The 17,228-nt window shown below is 47.4% G+C and overlaps 1 protein-coding gene across 1 annotated transcript; it reads right to left on the bottom strand.

The window, feature by feature from the left end:
• Window positions 1–13,146: 13,146 nt before the first annotated feature.
• On the bottom strand, window positions 13,147–17,228 carry FKRP (fukutin related protein). The gene has a single exon (XM_004381797.2). It carries the CDS (start codon window positions 17,226–17,228, stop codon window positions 15,741–15,743), a length of 1,488 nt encoding a protein of 495 aa, XP_004381854.1. The 3' UTR covers window positions 13,147–15,740.

Genomic DNA, 17,228 nt, shown 5'->3' with positions numbered 1-17,228 from the left:
GGATGAACCCCTGAAACTATTGCCCTGAGATAATCTTTAAACCTTAAACTGAAAATATCCCCTGAAGTCTCCTTAAAACCAACAATAGTTTAGCTTAACTAGTAAAAAATCTCTGTCTTGAGCATTATGCTCTTTTAAGAAGTATCTATATGGGATCAAAGTGACAATAGCAACTTGAAAGATTAGATAGGAACTTAGGGGGCAGGGAGTTTATGTTAATGGGGGAGGAACAACTCAGAAAAGGAGGGTGAGAATGGTTGCACAACTCAGAATGAAATCAGTGTTACTGAATTGTACATTGAATTGGTGTATGTTTTGCTGTGCATATTCTCACCACCAACAACAAAAATTTAAAAAAGAAAGAAATACAGTTTTTCATGTAGACACCAACTTTGATATATGAACTCTCACTATCCAAATAGCCCCAATAATGACTTGCTCATTTTTTTTTTTAACCCAAAATTTGCTGTTTGAATGAAAAAACCTGTTGTGCAACTGTTTTTAAGTTCCCGGGTGAGCGCAGTCATGTCTCACCTGCTCCCCTAACAGGAGCCTGTCTTGCGCATTGCTGAAGCGTGTTAGACATTGTTGATATTATCTTACCCTACTTAGGTCCCTGTGTTGACTTCTGCCAGGTGCCCGGAGGTATCACCAACCTCGGTCCAATTATAAATGCTCTCTCAGGTATCTATAACATCTTTTTTATTCTGTATTTAATGATAGTCCATGCTTGTTGCAGCATGGAAGGAAAATGTATTCTTATCAGATTCTATGTGGAATTGCTGAAGATTGCACACAAACGCAGCCACTAATAAGTTCATTAAGTGTTGAATAATTAGGTAATTGGTGTTGTAAATGCTGTATATTAATGCCAGAATCCTTGAGTTGTTATATAGGTGTTTGAGAATGTTTTAATTATACTTGGAGAAATTGGCTGGGGTTTTTTTGGATGCAGCTGGAGTACATTATTTTCCGAATTTAAAGTAGTGCTTTATCCAGCAATTTGCTGTTGAACACTTTTTTGGAATGGATTAGATTTATATATAGAAGGATGCCTGTTTAAACAGATACATATTTACATACATAATGTATTGCATATAATCCACGTACATGTTGTTGTTAGGTATCGTTGACCCCATGTGACAGAGTAGAACTGCCCACAGGGTTTTCTAGACTGTAATTCTTTTTTTGATTTATTATTTTTTTTATTGTACTTTAGATGAAGGTTTACAGAACAAACTAGCTTCTCATTAAACAGTACACATATTTTATGACATTGGTTGCCAACCCCACGACATGTCAACACTCTCCCTTCTTGATCTTGGGTTCCCTATTACCAGCTTTCCTGTCCCCTCCTGCCTTCTAGTCCTTGCCCCTGGGCTGGTGTGCCCCTCTAGTCTCATTTTGTTTTATGGGCCTGTCTAATCTTTGGCTGAAGGGTGAACCTCTGGAGTAACTTCATTCCTGAGCTAAAAGGGTGTCTGGGGGCCATACTCTCGGGGTTTCTCCAGTTTCTGTCAGGCCAGTAAGCCTGATCTTTTTTTGTGAGTTAGAATTTTATTCTACATTTTTCTTCAGCTCTGTCCAGGACTCTCTGTTGTGATCCCTGTCAGAGCAGTCAGTGGTGGTAGCCGGGACCATCTAGTTGTACTGGACTCAGTCTGGTGGAGGCTGTGGTAGTTGTGGTCTATTAGTCCTTTGGACTAATCTTTTCCTTGTATCTTTAATTTTCTTCATTCTCCCTTGCTCCTGAAGGGGTGATACCAGTGGAGTATCTTAGATGGCCACTCATAGGCTTTGAACACCCCAGACGCTTACTCACCAAAGTAGAATGTAGAACATTTTCTTTATAAACTATGTTATGCCAAATGAGCTAGATGCTCGCTGAGACCATGGTCACCACAGCCCTCAGCCCAGCAATTTGCTCCGTCAGGGAGTTTGGATGTGTCTATGGAGCTTCCATGATCTAGACTGTAATTTTTATGGGAGCAGATCGCCAGGTCTTTTCTCCCATAGAGCTGCTCAGTGGGTTTGAACCGCCAACCTCTTGGTTAGCAACTGAGCACTTAACTGTTGCACCATGAGGGCTCCTTCAGCGTATATAATACAGTAGTCTCCCCCTGTGGATGTTTGAAACCGAGGATGATACCAAACCCTATATATACTATGTTTTCTTCTACACATGCATATGATAAAGTTTAATTTATAAATTAGGCACAGTAAGAGATTGTCATGGATTGAATTGTGTTCCCCAAAAATAGCTGTCAACTTGGCTATGTCATGATTCCCAGTATTATATGAGTGTCTACCATTTTGTAATCTGATATGATTTCCCTATGTGTTGTATATTCTATCACTATGATGTAATAAGATGGATTAGTGGCAGTTATATTGATGAGATCTACAAGATTAGATAGTGTCTTGAGCCAATCTCTTTTGAGGTATAAAAGAGAGAAGTGAGCAGAGAGACAGGGGGACCTCATATCACCAAGAAAGCAGTGCTGGGAGCAGAGCGTGTCCTTTGGACCTGAGGTTCCTGTGCTGAGATGCTCCCAGACCAAGGGAAGACTGATGCATCACAAGGACCTTCCTCCAGAGCCGACAGAGAGAGAAAGCCTTCCCCTGGAGCTGATGGCTTGAATTTGGACTTGTAGCGTACTAGACTGTGAGAGAATAAATTTTTGTTTGTTAAAAGCCATCCACTTGTGGTATTTCTGTTATAGCAGTACTAGATGACCAAGACAGAGATTAAAAACAATAACTTATAATAAACTAGAACAATTATAACAATATACTGTACTAAGAGTTATGTGAATTGTGTCCGGGGAGGGACGGAGTGGGAAGGCATGAGATTTCATCACACTACTCATTTAATATTTTCGGACCGCGGTTAACCGTGGGTAACTGAAACGGTGGTAAGCAAACCCTCAGATAAAGAGGGGAGGGACTCACGTATATACAAAGAATATGTAACAGAAACAAGCTTCACCCAGTAGTGCTTAGCCATTGTTATTCCACTCCGTTTTTCAAATTTGCTGGTCACCTGCCACTAATTTGCCTAAATCACTGATCTAGGCTGTATGGAAAGACTGGAACCATCTGCAGCTTTCTCAGTGTGGACTGAAGTAGCCCCCAGGCCTGGCCCCCAAGCTCTGTTAATTACAGTCCACAATTATTGAGCAATTACTATTCTAAGCACTTTGCACATATATTTATTTTTCAACAGTCTTCTGAGGTGGTTCCAATTATTTTCTATCCCCGTTTTAAAGAGGAGGAAACTGAGGTACAGAGAGGTGAGGTTGTTAGCTCAAGGTACAGCCAGGAAATGATAGAGCTGGGATTCAGACTCCTCCAGCTTGCCTTCAGCGCACATTTTTAAAAATATTTTATTGTGTTTTGGGTGAAGGTTCACACAGCAGTTTAGGTTCCCATTCAACAATTTCTACACAAATTGTTCAGTGACATTGGTTACATTCTTCACTATGTGTCAACATTCTTATTATTTCTGTTCTGGGTTGTTTTGTTTCTATTCATCTAGTTGCCCTGCCCCCTTACATTCTCATCTTTGTTTTGAAGTAATTGTTGACCATTTGGTCTCATAGAGCTGATTTTTTCAAGGAGCACGGTACTTAAGGGGGATATTCATTATTTTGTGAGCCAATCTGTTATTTAGCTACAAGGTGACCTCAGGGGTTAGTTTAGTTTCAGTTCAAGGTTTGAAGACTATCTCAGGGGATAGTCTTGGGGAGTCCATCAGTCTGTGTTTGTTTTTTTTTTTTTTAATAATCTGAGGTTCTGTTCCACATTTTTCTCCCATTCTGTCAGGATCCATCTATTGTAGCCCCGATTAGAACGGTCAGCCTTCAGCCCACATTTAACCACCATGCTACCCTGCCTCTCTATAATAATTATAAATAAAAATAACACCTGCGCTTAATGGTATAATATCTATATACCTGAATCTGTGCCAAAAGATTCCCATGCAAGATCCCTTTGAATGTTCACGGCAACCCTGTGAGGTGGGCACTAGGATTGTTCCCATTTTACAGATGGGGAAACTGAGGCTTTCTGAAGGTAAAAAGCTTTTCGATGGTCACAGCAGAGCAGAGATGCAAAAGATGCAAACCCAGGTCTGGCGCTGCCAAGCCTGGGTTCTTCCTCACCACCATGCTCTCCTGTTTCCTTCATTGCACCCTCTACTTGGGACTTAGAATATTCCAATGCTAGGGTCAGTAGAGGAGCCCTGGTGGCACAGGGGTTAAGCACTTGGCTGTTAACCAAAAGATCAGTGGTTTGAACCCGCCTGCCACTCAGCAAGAGAAAGACGGGACAGTAAAGATTACAGCCTTGGAAACCCTGTGGGGCAGTTCTACTCTGTCCTGTAGGGTCACTATGAGTCAGAATCGACCACAACGGGTTTAGGGCCAGTAGACCTCCTAGATCAATGATTTCAAACATTTTTTAAAGCCAGTGGACTCTCTTGGAATGAAATCTTCTATGGAAGACCCTGGTGAAACTTGAAAATGGTGGGTTTGACTGAAGGGAGTGGAGTGGAGGTCCCTTCCTGCCACCTCCTCCACATCCTGGGACTTGGAGAGCCATCTGGAACCCATTAACGTGGCGCCTGCCCATTACAAACAGAGAAAGCTGGACCAGCAAGGCCCAGCCCGTGGGGACAGAGAGGAGGGAACCATGGCACCCAGTGAGCTGGGGAATTTTGGGTTTCTCCAAAGTTGGCTCTGGCTGGGTATGGGGGATCCCAGGGGCTGCCAGGGGGTGCAGGAGCCTGCTCTATTCCCCTCCCCTGCGATACCCTCCTCTCCCCCTTCATGCCTCACATTCAGGCTGTCAGCAATCCTATGTGCTCTGCCTTCAAAGTACACCTCAAATCTGTCCCCTTCTACCACCCACCATGCTGGCTGCCAGCCTGGTCCGGCCACCATCATCACCATCACGGTCGCCTCCTCACAGCCTCCCTGCCTCAGCCCTCACCCCCTCAGTCTGTTCCCCACATGGCCACTATGGTAGCTCAGGTCTCTCTGCTCAGAACCCTCCCTGGCTCCTGGCTCACTCAAAAAGCCCAAGTCCTCCCTGTGGCTCACAAGGCCCATGTATGGTCGGCCACCCCCCCTTGCTTCACTGATTCACTCCAGCCACACTAGTCTCACTGTTCATCGAACAAGCCAGGCCTGCTCCTGCCTCAGGGCCTTTGCACTGTCTTCCCCCAGATCTCTGCTCGATTCCTTTCTCACCTCCTTCACGTCTTTGCTCAAAGTCACCTTCTCAATGAAGCTTTCCCTGACCACCCTATTGAATCCCACAACCCCTCTCCCCTTTTCCCACCTCCTACACCCAAAGACCTGGAGTTAGAAAACCAAAAGGGAAGAACACACTCAGCATTTCTCAAGCTAAAAGAACTGAAGAAAAAATTCAAGCCTCGAGTTGCAATTTTGAAGAATTCTATGGACAAAATATTAAATGATGCAGGAAGCATCTAAAGAAGATGTAAAGAATATACAGAGTCACTATACCAAAAAGAATTGGTCGATGTTCAACCATTTCAGGAGGCAGCATACGATCAAGAACCAATGGTATTGAAGGAAGAAGTCCAAGCTGCACTGAAGGCATTGGCAAAGAACAAGGCTCCAGGAACTGACAGAATACCATTTGAGATGTTTCAACAAACAGATGCAGCCCTGGACGTGCTCACTCGTCTATGCTAAGAGGAAGACAGCTACCTGGCCAATCGACTGGAAAAGATCCATATTTGTGCCCATTCCAAAGAAAGGTGATCCAACAGAAAGTGGGAATAATCAAACAATATCATTATATCACACACAAGTAAAATTTTGCTGAAGATCATTCAGAAGTGGTTGCAGCAATACATTGACGGGGAATTGCTAGAAATTCAGTTCGGATTCAGAAAAGGACACGGAACCAGGGATATTATTGCTGATGTCAGATGGATCCTGGCTGAAAGCAGAGAATACCAGAAAGATGTTTACCCGTGTTTTATTGACTACGCAAAGGCATTTGACTGTGTGGATCATAACAAATTATGGATAACATTGCGAAGAATAGAAATTCCTGAACACTTAATTGTGCTTATGCGGAACCTGTACATAAACCAAGAGGCATCGTTCGAACAGAACAAGGGGATAATGTGTGGTTTAACATCAAGAAAGGTGTATGTCAGGGTTGTATCCTTTCACCATACTTATTCAGTCTGTATGCTGAGCAAATAATCTGAGAAGCTGGACTATATGAAGAAGAATGGGGCATCAGGATTTGAGGAAGACTCATTAACAACCTGTGTTATGCAGATGACACAATCTTGCTTGCTGAAAGCGAGGAGGACTTGAAGCACCTGACCGATGAAGATCAAGACTACAGCCTTCAGTATGGCTTACACCTCAACATAAAGAAAAAAAAAATCCTCCTAACTGGACCAATAAGCAACATCACCATAAATGGAGAAAAGACTGACTTTGTCAAGGATTTCATTTTACTTGGATCCACAATCAACACCCATGGAAGCAGCAGTCAAGAAGTCAAATGACATATTGCACTGGGCAAATCTGCTGCAAAAGACTTCTTTAAAGTGTTAAAAAGCAAAGACGTCACTTTGAGGACTAAGGTGCTCCTTACCCAAGCCGCGATATTTCCAATCACCTCATATGCCTGTGAAAGCTGGACAATGAATAAGGAAGACCAAAGAAGAATTGATGCCTTTGAATTATGGTGCTGACGAAGAATATTGAGTATACCATGGACTGCCAGAAGAACGAAACAAGTTTGTCTTGGAAGAAATACAGCCAGAATGCTCCTTGAAAGTGAGGATGGCGAGACTTTGTCTCACATACTTTGGACATGTTATTAGGAGGGACCAATCCCTGGAGACGGACATCGATCAGCAAAAAAGAGGAAGACCCTCGACGAGATGGATTGACACAGTGGCTGCAACAATGGGCTCAAACATAGCAATGCTTGTGAGGATGGCACAGGACCAGGCAGTGTTTCGTTCTGGTGTATATAAGGTCGCTATGAGTCAGAACTGAGTCAACAGCACCTAACAACAACGCCCTGTTCTGCTTTTTCTTTCTTTATATCGTTTATCGTCTTCTAAGATGGCAGTGGTGGTTCAGTGGTAGAATTCCTGCCTTCCATGCAGGAGACCTGGGTTTGATTCCCAGTCAATGAACTTAATGTGCAGCCACCACCCATCTGTCAGTGGAGGCTTGTGTGTTGCTCTCATGTTGAACCTTCCAGAGTAAGATAGACTAGGGGGCCTGGCAGTATATTTCCAAAAATCAGCCAATGAAAATCCTATGGATCACAACAATCAGATCTGCAACCCATCAAGAGGATGCGCAGTGTTTTGTTCTATTGTGCGTGGGGTTGCCATGAGTTGGGGGCTGACAGCAGCTAACAACAATAACAATATCACCTTCTAACATACAATGAAGGCTCCCTGGTAGTGCAGTAGTGAAGCACTCAGCTGCTCACCAAAAGGTCGGCAGTTTGAACCCACCATCCACTCCACGGGAGAAAAGACCTGGCAATATGCTCCCATAAAGATTGAAAATCCACTGCCATCTAGTAGATTCTGACCCATAGCGACCCTATAGGACAGAGTAGAACTGCCCCATAGGGTTTCCTAGGCTGTAATCTTTACAGGAACAGATCGCCAGGTCTTTTCTCCTGCAGAGCAGCTGATGGGTTCAAACCGCTGACCTTTCGGTGAACAGCCAAGTGCTTAACCGCTGCGCCAACAGGGTGCCTTACTAAGCACGTACTTAATAAATATTTGTTAACTAAGTGCCTCCTAGTTCAGGATGCAGAGCCCTGGTGGTGCAGTGGTTAAGAGCTTACCTGCTAACCAAAAAAGATTGGCAATTTGAATCCACCAGCTGCTCCTTGGAAACCCTATGGGACAGTTCTACTCTGTCCTATATGGTCGCTGTGAGTTGGAATCGACTTGACAACATCCAACAACAACATACAAGGCAACTGATTTACTTATTAGCCTTATCGTTTACTGCCTGCCCTCTCTGGAGTGTGCACTCCATGGGGGCAGCCCCCTTTATCTTGCTCACAGCTGTATCCCTGGAGCACACAGATCAGGGCCTGACACACAGTAGGTGCTCAGTAAGTGTTTGCAGGATGAATGAATAAATCGGGCTCCGGCCACAGAGCTGCCTGGCTGTAAGGAGGCTGTTCCCCTGGCTCAGGTCCCGCCTGTTCAAGGTTCTGTGACTTTGAATGAGCTCTGCCAAGCCTCCTACTCTGCTGACAAAGGCTCGGTTATGCTTCACCCAAAAGCTGCTGGGGAAAGTTACATAAAGGGGTGGGGGGAGAGAGGCGGGAGGGGAAGGCACCTGGGTTCCCACCTCCCTCTCCCTTCCTCCATCGCCCCACCCACTCCTATTATTGGGATACCCCTCTTGCTTCCTCAGAGGAGCCTGGGTTGAGAAAATGGACTCAGGCTGGCCCTTGATTGGTCTTGGACTTGGGTTCTTGGCTCAGGGTGGAGTGGCAGTACGAGGGGCAGGCAGGCACAGACTAGGGACTCAGCTTTGGGAGGAGGGGGGCAGAGGGAGGACCAAAACCAAACTGTCAAGTCGATTCTGACTCATAGCGACCCTATAGGACATAAATCTTTATGGAGGCAGACTGCCACATCTTTCTACTGTGGAGCAAGTGGTGGGTTCAGACCGCTAGCGTTTTGGTTAGCAGCCAGGTGCTTAATCACTTTGCCACCAGGGCTCCTTAAGGGGAGGACAAACACAGGGTAATGACTCAGACTTGTCCCTCCTAGTGACAGACCTGTGTTTCTAGGACTGTTGGTTCCTTATTCAGGTCTGGAAAATTCTCTCTGATTATCTCTTGGAAAATTCTTTCTGTGCCTTTATTATTATCATAATGCTCTGCAATTCCAAAAATTCTAACGTTAGATTTCTTAATTGAATCCCACATTTCCACTTGGTTTTGTTCGGTTTTCTTTGTTCTTTTCTCTTGTTTCTCTTGAGATTTAGTAAGTTCAGTTACTCTGTCTTCCAGTTCCCTTAGTCTACTTCTGTCTGCTTGAATCTATTGTTGAATGTTTGTTTAGGCCTATTGGACCCCCTGTCTGCTCTCTTAGGGGTTGTATTGGGTCATCTACTGAGACATGATTTTGTCTCTGGGTGGCACAAACGGTTCAACACTCGGCTATTAACTGAAAGCTTGGTGGTTTGAACCCACTCAGAGGCCCTCGGAAGAAAGCCCTGGAGATCTGCTTCCGAAAGGCCACAGCCTTGAAAACCCTATGGAGCAGTTCTACTCTGCAGACGTTGGGTCGCCACGAGTCAGAATTGACTTGACAGCAATTTTTTTTTTTTTTTAAAATTAGTTTCCTAGGCAGGGCAGCTATAACAAATGACCACAAAGTGGGTGGCTTTGTGTGTTCTCTTACAGTTCAAGGGGCCAGGAATCCAAAATCAAGGTGTCGGCAATTCCAGTGCGGTGCATCTATGGAAAACTGAGCCTATGGCAGTCAGTTTTAAATTGCTGGATGATCTCTCACAGCCGATAATGGAAACTTCAGCGGCCAATAGAAACTGTTCATTGGCACCCCCTCAAGTGGCGCCCAGGCACACGCAATACCTCCCATACCCAGATACGCCTCACAGTTGTTCCTTCTGTTACTGGGTGGAATCCCCAGGTTCTTGCTCAGCATGACTCATATTGGCCAGTAAACGAGAGAAAGGAAAGGCAACTTTATTTGGTTGCACAAGGAGAGGAGTCAGTGGGAGCTGCCGCTGCCAAGACTGCTCCCTGAGGGAGAGGAGAAAAGCTACTTTTAAAGGGTTTACAAATAAAGGTTCATACAAGTTACGTTAGCAACATTCTTAATCATACTACGCAGGCACGATGGGGTTTACGTATAACTTCAAGCAAAAGCAGGATTTAAATGCAAAGCTGTGGCGAGGAAGCCCAGCAAAGGAAAAACGAGTTTTAATGCAACACTGTGGGAGTTCTGTCTCACTTCTGGAGGCTCTGAGGGAGAATCTGTTCCATGCCTCTCTCCTAGCTTCTGGTGGCTGCTGGCAATCCTTGGCGTTCCTTGGCTTGTAGATGTATCACTCCAATCTCTGCCTCTGTCTTCACATAGCCATCTTCCCTCTGTGTCTCTCTGTCTCTGCCCTCCCTCTCCTGTCTCCTATAAGACCACTGACTGCATTTAGGGCCCACCCTAAATCCAGGTGATCTCATCCCAAGAGCCTTAACTATAGCCGCAAAAACCCAATTTCCAAATAAGGTCATATTCACAGGTTCTGGGGTTATGACTTGGACATATATTTTGGGGGACACAATTCAACCCACTACAGGGGTCAACTTTATTGAGGTATAACTTACATACGATAAACTGCATCCATTAAAGCGTACAACTGGATAAGTTTTGGCAGCTGTATACAGCCATGAAACCACCACCATAATCGAGATATTCCCATCACCCTGAGCCTGCTTATGTACAACCAAACACCTCACGGGATTTAGTTCCTTGGTTTGGAGGTTTAGGGTCATGGTTTCATGGGACATTCCTATTAATTGGCCCTAATAAAGTGTTCAGTGCTTTTATCCTACCTCCTAGTTCATTGTGTAGTGCCTGGGGTCATAAAAGCTTGTAAGCGACCATTTAAGGTACAATTGGTCTTTGTTCCCCCAGAGGAACAGAGGAAGAAGGACAGTCAGGAATAGGAAGAGGATATGGAATGTGTGGCTAATTGCCTCCATGAACAACTGCCTCCTATGCCATGAGACCACAGGAACTGGATGGTGCCCAGCTACCATTACTGAAAGTTTTGATCAAAGATTCTATAGAAAGAATCCTGATCAAAGGGAAAAAAGTGCAGAACAGAATCTTTCAAATTCTCACAGACTCCAGACTGTCTGGAGCCATGGAGGCTGGATGAACACCTGAAACGATTGCCCATGGCAGCGAACAACACGACCACCATGGCCAGACCCGTATGAGTGTCCACGCCGAGAAAGTCCTCTTCACTCTTTTGAAATGAAGCTTTTAAATAATATAACTGGTCTTCACGTGATTTTGAAAAACAGTCTCTATATTGTCCTAACTATAATCAAAAGGAGACATTAAAGGACAGTATGTGTAACATGCATTTCAATATGCGAATGAATGGGGCACATCCCCATAGCACCAGGAAGTAGCCGGGCATGTACACTTCCAGTGTAGGCAGCTCCAGACACAGGTTCCAGGGCCACCTGGAACGTGATTTTTGGAAATGGTGGGCAATCCTCAGCCAAGTTTCAAACAAAACACTGTACAAACTTCCCTCAGATAACACAGTAGTTGCATTTCCTGGAAAATTCAAAGCCTATTTAAAAAAAATAAGAAAACTTACGAAAAGGACTTAGTGTTTACATGAAGAGGGAGTTAGGTTCCGGGCACTGATAATTATTACCAGGTGTTTCACCTCCAAGTAGGGCTAAAAGTCAGTCGGAATGCACTGGTATGGAGATTGTTACTGTGTTAGCTGCCAAGAGGCTGGCCCCAACTCATGGCCATCTCATACATAAGGGAACGAAACGCTGCCTGGTCCTGCACCCTCCCCATGATCAGTTGTGGATGGGACCATGGTGGTCCATAGGGTTTTCATGGGTGGATTTTTGGAAGTAGATCTCCAGGCTTTTCTTCCGAGTCCATCTTAGCCTGGAAGCTCTGCTGAAACCTGTTCAGCATCATAACACGGAAAGCTCCACTGATAAATAGGTGTTGGCTGCACGAGGCGCATTGACTGGGAATTGAACCTGGGTCTCCTGCTTGGAAGGCGAGAATTCTACCACTGAACCACCACTGCCCCCCAGTATAGAGGTACTGATTGTTAGATATTGAAATACCTCTGATCTGGCTGGCGAATAGTACAAGTGTAATTGTGGAAGCAGCAGAATTCATCAATAATATGTGTTCTAATATAAACTCGTTGTTGTTAGGTGCCTTTGAGTTGATTTTCAACTCACAGCAATATCATGTGACAGAGTAGAGCTGCCCCATCATGTTTTCTAGGCTGTAATCTTTACGAGAGCAGATCGCCAGGTCTTTCTCCCACAGAGCTGTTAGGTGGGTTTGAACTGTCAACCTTTCAGTTAGCAGCTGAACACTTAATTGTTGCACCACTAGACGCAACACGTTAATTGCTGTAATGGGTTTTCTGTCATAGCTTAACTTTGTCAATAATATTACATAAAACTATCAGACAGTATTTTATGGGCTAGAAAAGTTCTTCATGTAATCACCATTAGTTCAGGAGCAGCTGAGAGAGAATAAAACACCAAAACAATATGCTTGATGCTAACAGAAACTCTCTATTGAGACCTCAAGTTCCCTAATGAGTCCCAATTTAATGAGAAGTTGCTGGAAGCATTTGATGTTGTTGTCTGTATCAAAACCCAGCACAGGTAGTCTTGGTGTGCAGCTAGTAACGGCTGGTGTCAATCAAAAGATCACAACAACAATTTCTGTTGTCATCAATTCTGACTCATGGCGACCCCATGTGTGACAGAGTAGAACTGTTCTATGGGGCTTTCTTGGCTGCAATCTTTTTTTTTCTTACTTTATTTTGTTGTTAAGAATATACACAGCAAAACGTACACCAATTCAACCATTTCTACACGTGCAATTCAATGACATGGATTACATTCTTCAAGTTGTGCAACCAATCTCACCCTCCTTTTCTGACTTGTTCCTCCCCCGTTAACATAAACTCACTGTCCCCCAAGGTTTCTATCTAATCTTTTGAGTTGCGGTTGTCACTTTGATCCCATATAGGTGGTTCTTAAGAGGGCATAATGCTTAAGGCAGAGATTGCCTGTAATCTTCAGGGAAGCAGATGGCCAGGTCTTTCTCCTGTTGGGTGGGTTCAAGCCTTACCAGGTATAAAATATTCTTAACATTCCCCTTCCTTCAGGAATGTTCAGTGGAGCATTTGAAAATGGGATGAAACAAGGCATCATACTTCATTTTTAGGGGCTGCCCTTCATATTGGAAGCCACCTCCATCCAACAGCCAAGAGCTCTACCCAGCCACTGCCACAACCCCAAACACCCCCGTACATTTCCAGTATGCTCCTCAGGGACCTGGCAATCTCTTCGTGAACGATTTGTGGGTTCAGTGGTTAAAAGCACAGGCTGGGCTACAAGAAGCCAGGCTCTGGCAGTCTGAGCCTCAGGAGACTAGCCCAATACTCATCCTTGCTTGCTGGGCTACGAAGTGTCTACTGCTTCAAGGAATTTACACTTTGCACGTACGAGCTATCCAAATTCTCCCGGCAATTCTGCGATATTACCATCCCCTCAGCTTATAGTTTCAGAGGCAGCGACTTGCCTATGATCAAAAAGGAAGGTAGTGGCCTGGCCAGGATTAAATCCAGCCCTGCCTCCTGATCCCATCACCGCTAAGTGCCTCACAGTCCCCAGGTGGGGTAAGCGTTCTCATTCCCCCCACCGTTCTCAGGTGTTATCAAGTCAATTCTGAGTCATATTGCAATGGGACAGAGTAGAACTGTCCAATAGGGTTTTCTAGGCTGTAATCTTTATGGGAGTGGATTACCAGGTCTTTTCTCCCTGGAGCGGCTGGTGAGTTCTAACCACCAACCTTTTGGTTAGCATCCAAACGCTTACCTGTTGTGCCACTAGAGATCCTCTCCCCAGATTCAAACAGGAGGTGCAGAGAGCCAGGGGTGACCCAAGTTCCCACTGGGAGGAAGCAGCAGCACTGGGGTTTGAACCAGGCCTGTCTCTTCAGAGCCTGTGTTTTTAACCAGTGGTCTCCAAAGGCAGGTGCACACACCTAAGGGGTGTGAGGACAAGTCACTGGGATGGGGCAACAAAACATAAGAGCCTCTACTTATATTTATTTTTTACTTTAAGATGGAATAATTTAAGTTTTATTATACCTAATATACAGACTGATGGTCGTGCATGTATATGAATCATAAATAATTATACACATACTGGGGGTATTTACTCTTACGTGCATGATCAAAAAAAGACGCCACTGCTTTCACCTGCTAAGTTGTCTGGCCTCCCAAAAGCCCCTCTTGTGTACCATTACTAGTTGCTATTAGGTGTCATCAAGTTGATTTCGACTCATGTCAACCCCATGTGACAGAGAAGAACTGCCCTTAGGATTTTCTAGGCTATAATCTTTATAGGAGCAGATTGCCAGGTCTTTCTCACATGGGGCCACTGGGTGGGTTCAAACCTCTAACCTTTTGGTTAGCAGATGAGTGCTTAACCATTGCACCACCAGGACTTCTTTACCATTACTAGAGGGGGGCATAAACCAGTGGCCGTCAAGTTGACTCCGACTCACAGTCACCCCAAGTGTGTCAGAGTAGAACTGTGCTCCATAGGGTTCTCAATGGCTGATTTTTTTCAGAAGTAGACCGCCAGGCCTTTCTTCCAAGCCACTTCTGGGTGAACTTGAACTTCCAACCTTTCTTTCAGTTAGCAGCCAAGCATGTTAACCATATGCACCACCCGGGGACTCCAAAGAGGGGCATAGTAGGTGAGTTAACAGTGTAGGCTCCATAGCCTGACAGTCTGGGTTCAAGTCCCTGCTCTGCCACTTCCTAAGCTGACCTTGTGCAAGTGACTTCACCATTCTGGCCTCAGTTTCCTCATCTGTAAGATAGGAATAATAGCAGCTCTCACCTCGGAGGCTTGAGGTGAGGGATAAATCAGTTAATCCACACACAACGCTGAGAACAAAGCCTGTACCCAGTAAGTGCTCACTAAGTATGAGCTATGATTATTGGTTACCACGACTTGTAAGTGGGGAAACAGGCGCAGAGAGCTAAAATGAGGTAACAGTTAAAAAGGAGTGGGGCCAAGATCCAGAGCCCCTGTTCTTCACCACAGCAACGCCTCAGAAAGGCTGCCCTCCTCTCCAAGAAGATTGCATTCCGCATCCCTCTGAAGAAAAAGGAGAGACGGTCATCGATGCCCCACCTTCCAGAGGGGCTTAGAGAGAAGACCAAAGGTTCAAGAGACGCGTTGGCTGTGGAAACAGGACCTGAGCTTATGGTTCCACCTGGCATCCCCACTGGGCCATTAGGAGCAGAATAGAGGCGCCCTCTAGTGGGCAAAACAATCTCAGCAGTCAAGAGTCCTGGCAGTTCACTGTGTGCTAGACACCGAGGGCACTCGCTGAACCTGGAGGAAATGGAAGCACTCGCCTAGGCCCACTTAACTAGCAAGTCACACAGGGAGGACCAGAATCTCGCAGCCTGACCCGGATTCCACACTCCTTCCCAACCCTGTGCAGGCTGTGCCCTGGGTTTCTGGAGCAGCAGATGCGGGTATCATTTCTTCATCCAGATCCCGGATGGAGGCCTCTTAGCATCTTTGGTGGGGGCTATGCTGGACCCTGCAGGGCGGCTTGGCATCCTGTCCCCGTCCACCAAATGCCAGTGGTACCCCAATTCCTAGGACGATCCAGGATGCACCTACATGTATCCATCGTTCACGAGCGGCAGGGCCACTTTCATTTGAGCATCTCAGCCTTGTTCTCGCCTCCAGCTAAAGCCAGCCTTCTCTCTTGTGCCCTTCCTATGATTTATGTATTTCTTTCTGTCAGTTTCTCTCCCCATTCCCACCACCCAATCAAACAAAGCTTCTCCACACCCAGAAAAACCCCAAAAGACAGCTTTCCGTGCCTGAATGCTCCCCTGACTTCAGCCGCCTCCTGCCAGGCTCCGGAGGGCCGGGTTGGGGTACTCGGGGTTCTCTATGACCCCAGGGCCGAACTTGAGCTCCAGGAAACGGCGGTAGTTGTTGGGTGCCTGGGCCACGAAGCCGGCGAAGGGCAGGGGCACAAGAGGCTGCAGGAAGTGCTCGGGGAACTCAACGTCCTGCCGGTGGTCCATCCACGTGTCCTTGGTCATGACGCCGTTACGGGGGTAGAACGGCCACAGGTCTACGTGCAGGTGGTTGCTCTCGCTGTACTGCACGCGGAAGAAGTCGCCCTCCACAGCCTTCTCCCACACGAAGCCCCGCTCGTCCACCACCGAGCCTGCCTCAGCCCCGCGCAGCTGCTCGCAGTTGCCCACATCCTCCAGGTAGATGCCCAGGTCCACGTCGTAGTCCCACGGGATGATGTCCCCGTGGCGGGCCGCGCCCAGCAGCGAGCCACCCTCCAGCCAATAACGCACTCCGGCCGCCTCCAGCACGCCCACCACGTAGTGGGCCGTCTCACGCAGCGCGCGCAGGCAGCACGGCGGCGTCCAGCGGTCCTCGTACAGGTAGGCCGGCGTGTCCCCCACCACCGTTCCGAAGCACCGCGTGGTCTCCTTACTGCAGCCGAACCACTCGAGCCGCCCGCCGTCCCAGCTGACCAGGCGGATTCCCAGCGTCCGCAGCAGCGCAGACCTCCGCGCGCGCTCCTCGCGCTCCGCCTTCCAGCGCGCGTGGGCCGTGGCCAGCGGGGGCTGGAGCGCGGCCGCGAAGGGCGGCTCCAGCAGCCGCACCGCCCAGCCGCGGAGAGCCGTTTGCAGGAAGAGGCTGGTGCCTAGCGGCCGGGCTAGGGGTGCAGGGAGGTTGAAGAGGTCGCGCGCACGCAGGAGCACCACGGCGTCCCCGTCCAGGGCATCGCAGCGGGGTGCAGCAGGGGCTGGGCCATAGCGGGCCGTCCACTCCCGCAGACTGACATTCAGGGCCAGGCACCGCGCGGGGTTGGCCGTGGCGATGGGGGCGGCCACCAGGCGGGTGCCTCCCGCCCGGAGCGCCTCCACCATGCGCTCTAGCTGGCCTGGTGCGTCAGCCCTTGCCCCATCAGGCACCAGGGCCACGAACTCGGTGGCCACGTAGGTCTCGGGACGGGAGGCAGCGGCGGGCCGGTCCAGGGCGGGCTGGAGCAGTGCCAGGTGGACGTTGGGGAGGCGGGGCAGGGCCAAGGGCGGGTAGGGGAGAGTGTCGGCTGCTACCACCACTGGCTGAGCTGGGTCCTGCTGCAGAAAGGAGTCCACTAGCTCGGGGACAGCGTTGTCAAAGGCCTCGAATTCCCGCACCAGGATGGTGACACGGGGGCTGGTGGCTGACACACGACGGGGGCCCCGTGCCCGGGAGTTCCTGGGCTGGTGCTGCAGCCATGAGACGTAGAAGAGGACCAGGAGGTTGAGAGTGATGGCGGCCGCCAAAGCAGCCTGGCAGCGGGTGAGCCGCAT

Source organism: Trichechus manatus, unplaced genomic scaffold (genome assembly GCF_000243295.1).
Source record: "Trichechus manatus latirostris isolate Lorelei unplaced genomic scaffold, TriManLat1.0 scaffold00087, whole genome shotgun sequence".
NCBI classification, from domain to species: domain Eukaryota; kingdom Metazoa; phylum Chordata; class Mammalia; order Sirenia; family Trichechidae; genus Trichechus; species Trichechus manatus.
The sequence above is the reverse complement of the archived record's forward strand: the minus strand, read 5'-3'. Positions and strand labels throughout refer to the sequence as shown.

Bases quoted from the DNA above. Each gene is read 5' to 3' on its own strand.
- FKRP (XM_004381797.2), bottom strand. From the start codon at position 17,228: ATGCGGCTCACCCGCTGCCAGGCTGCTTTGGCGGCCGCCATCACTCTC.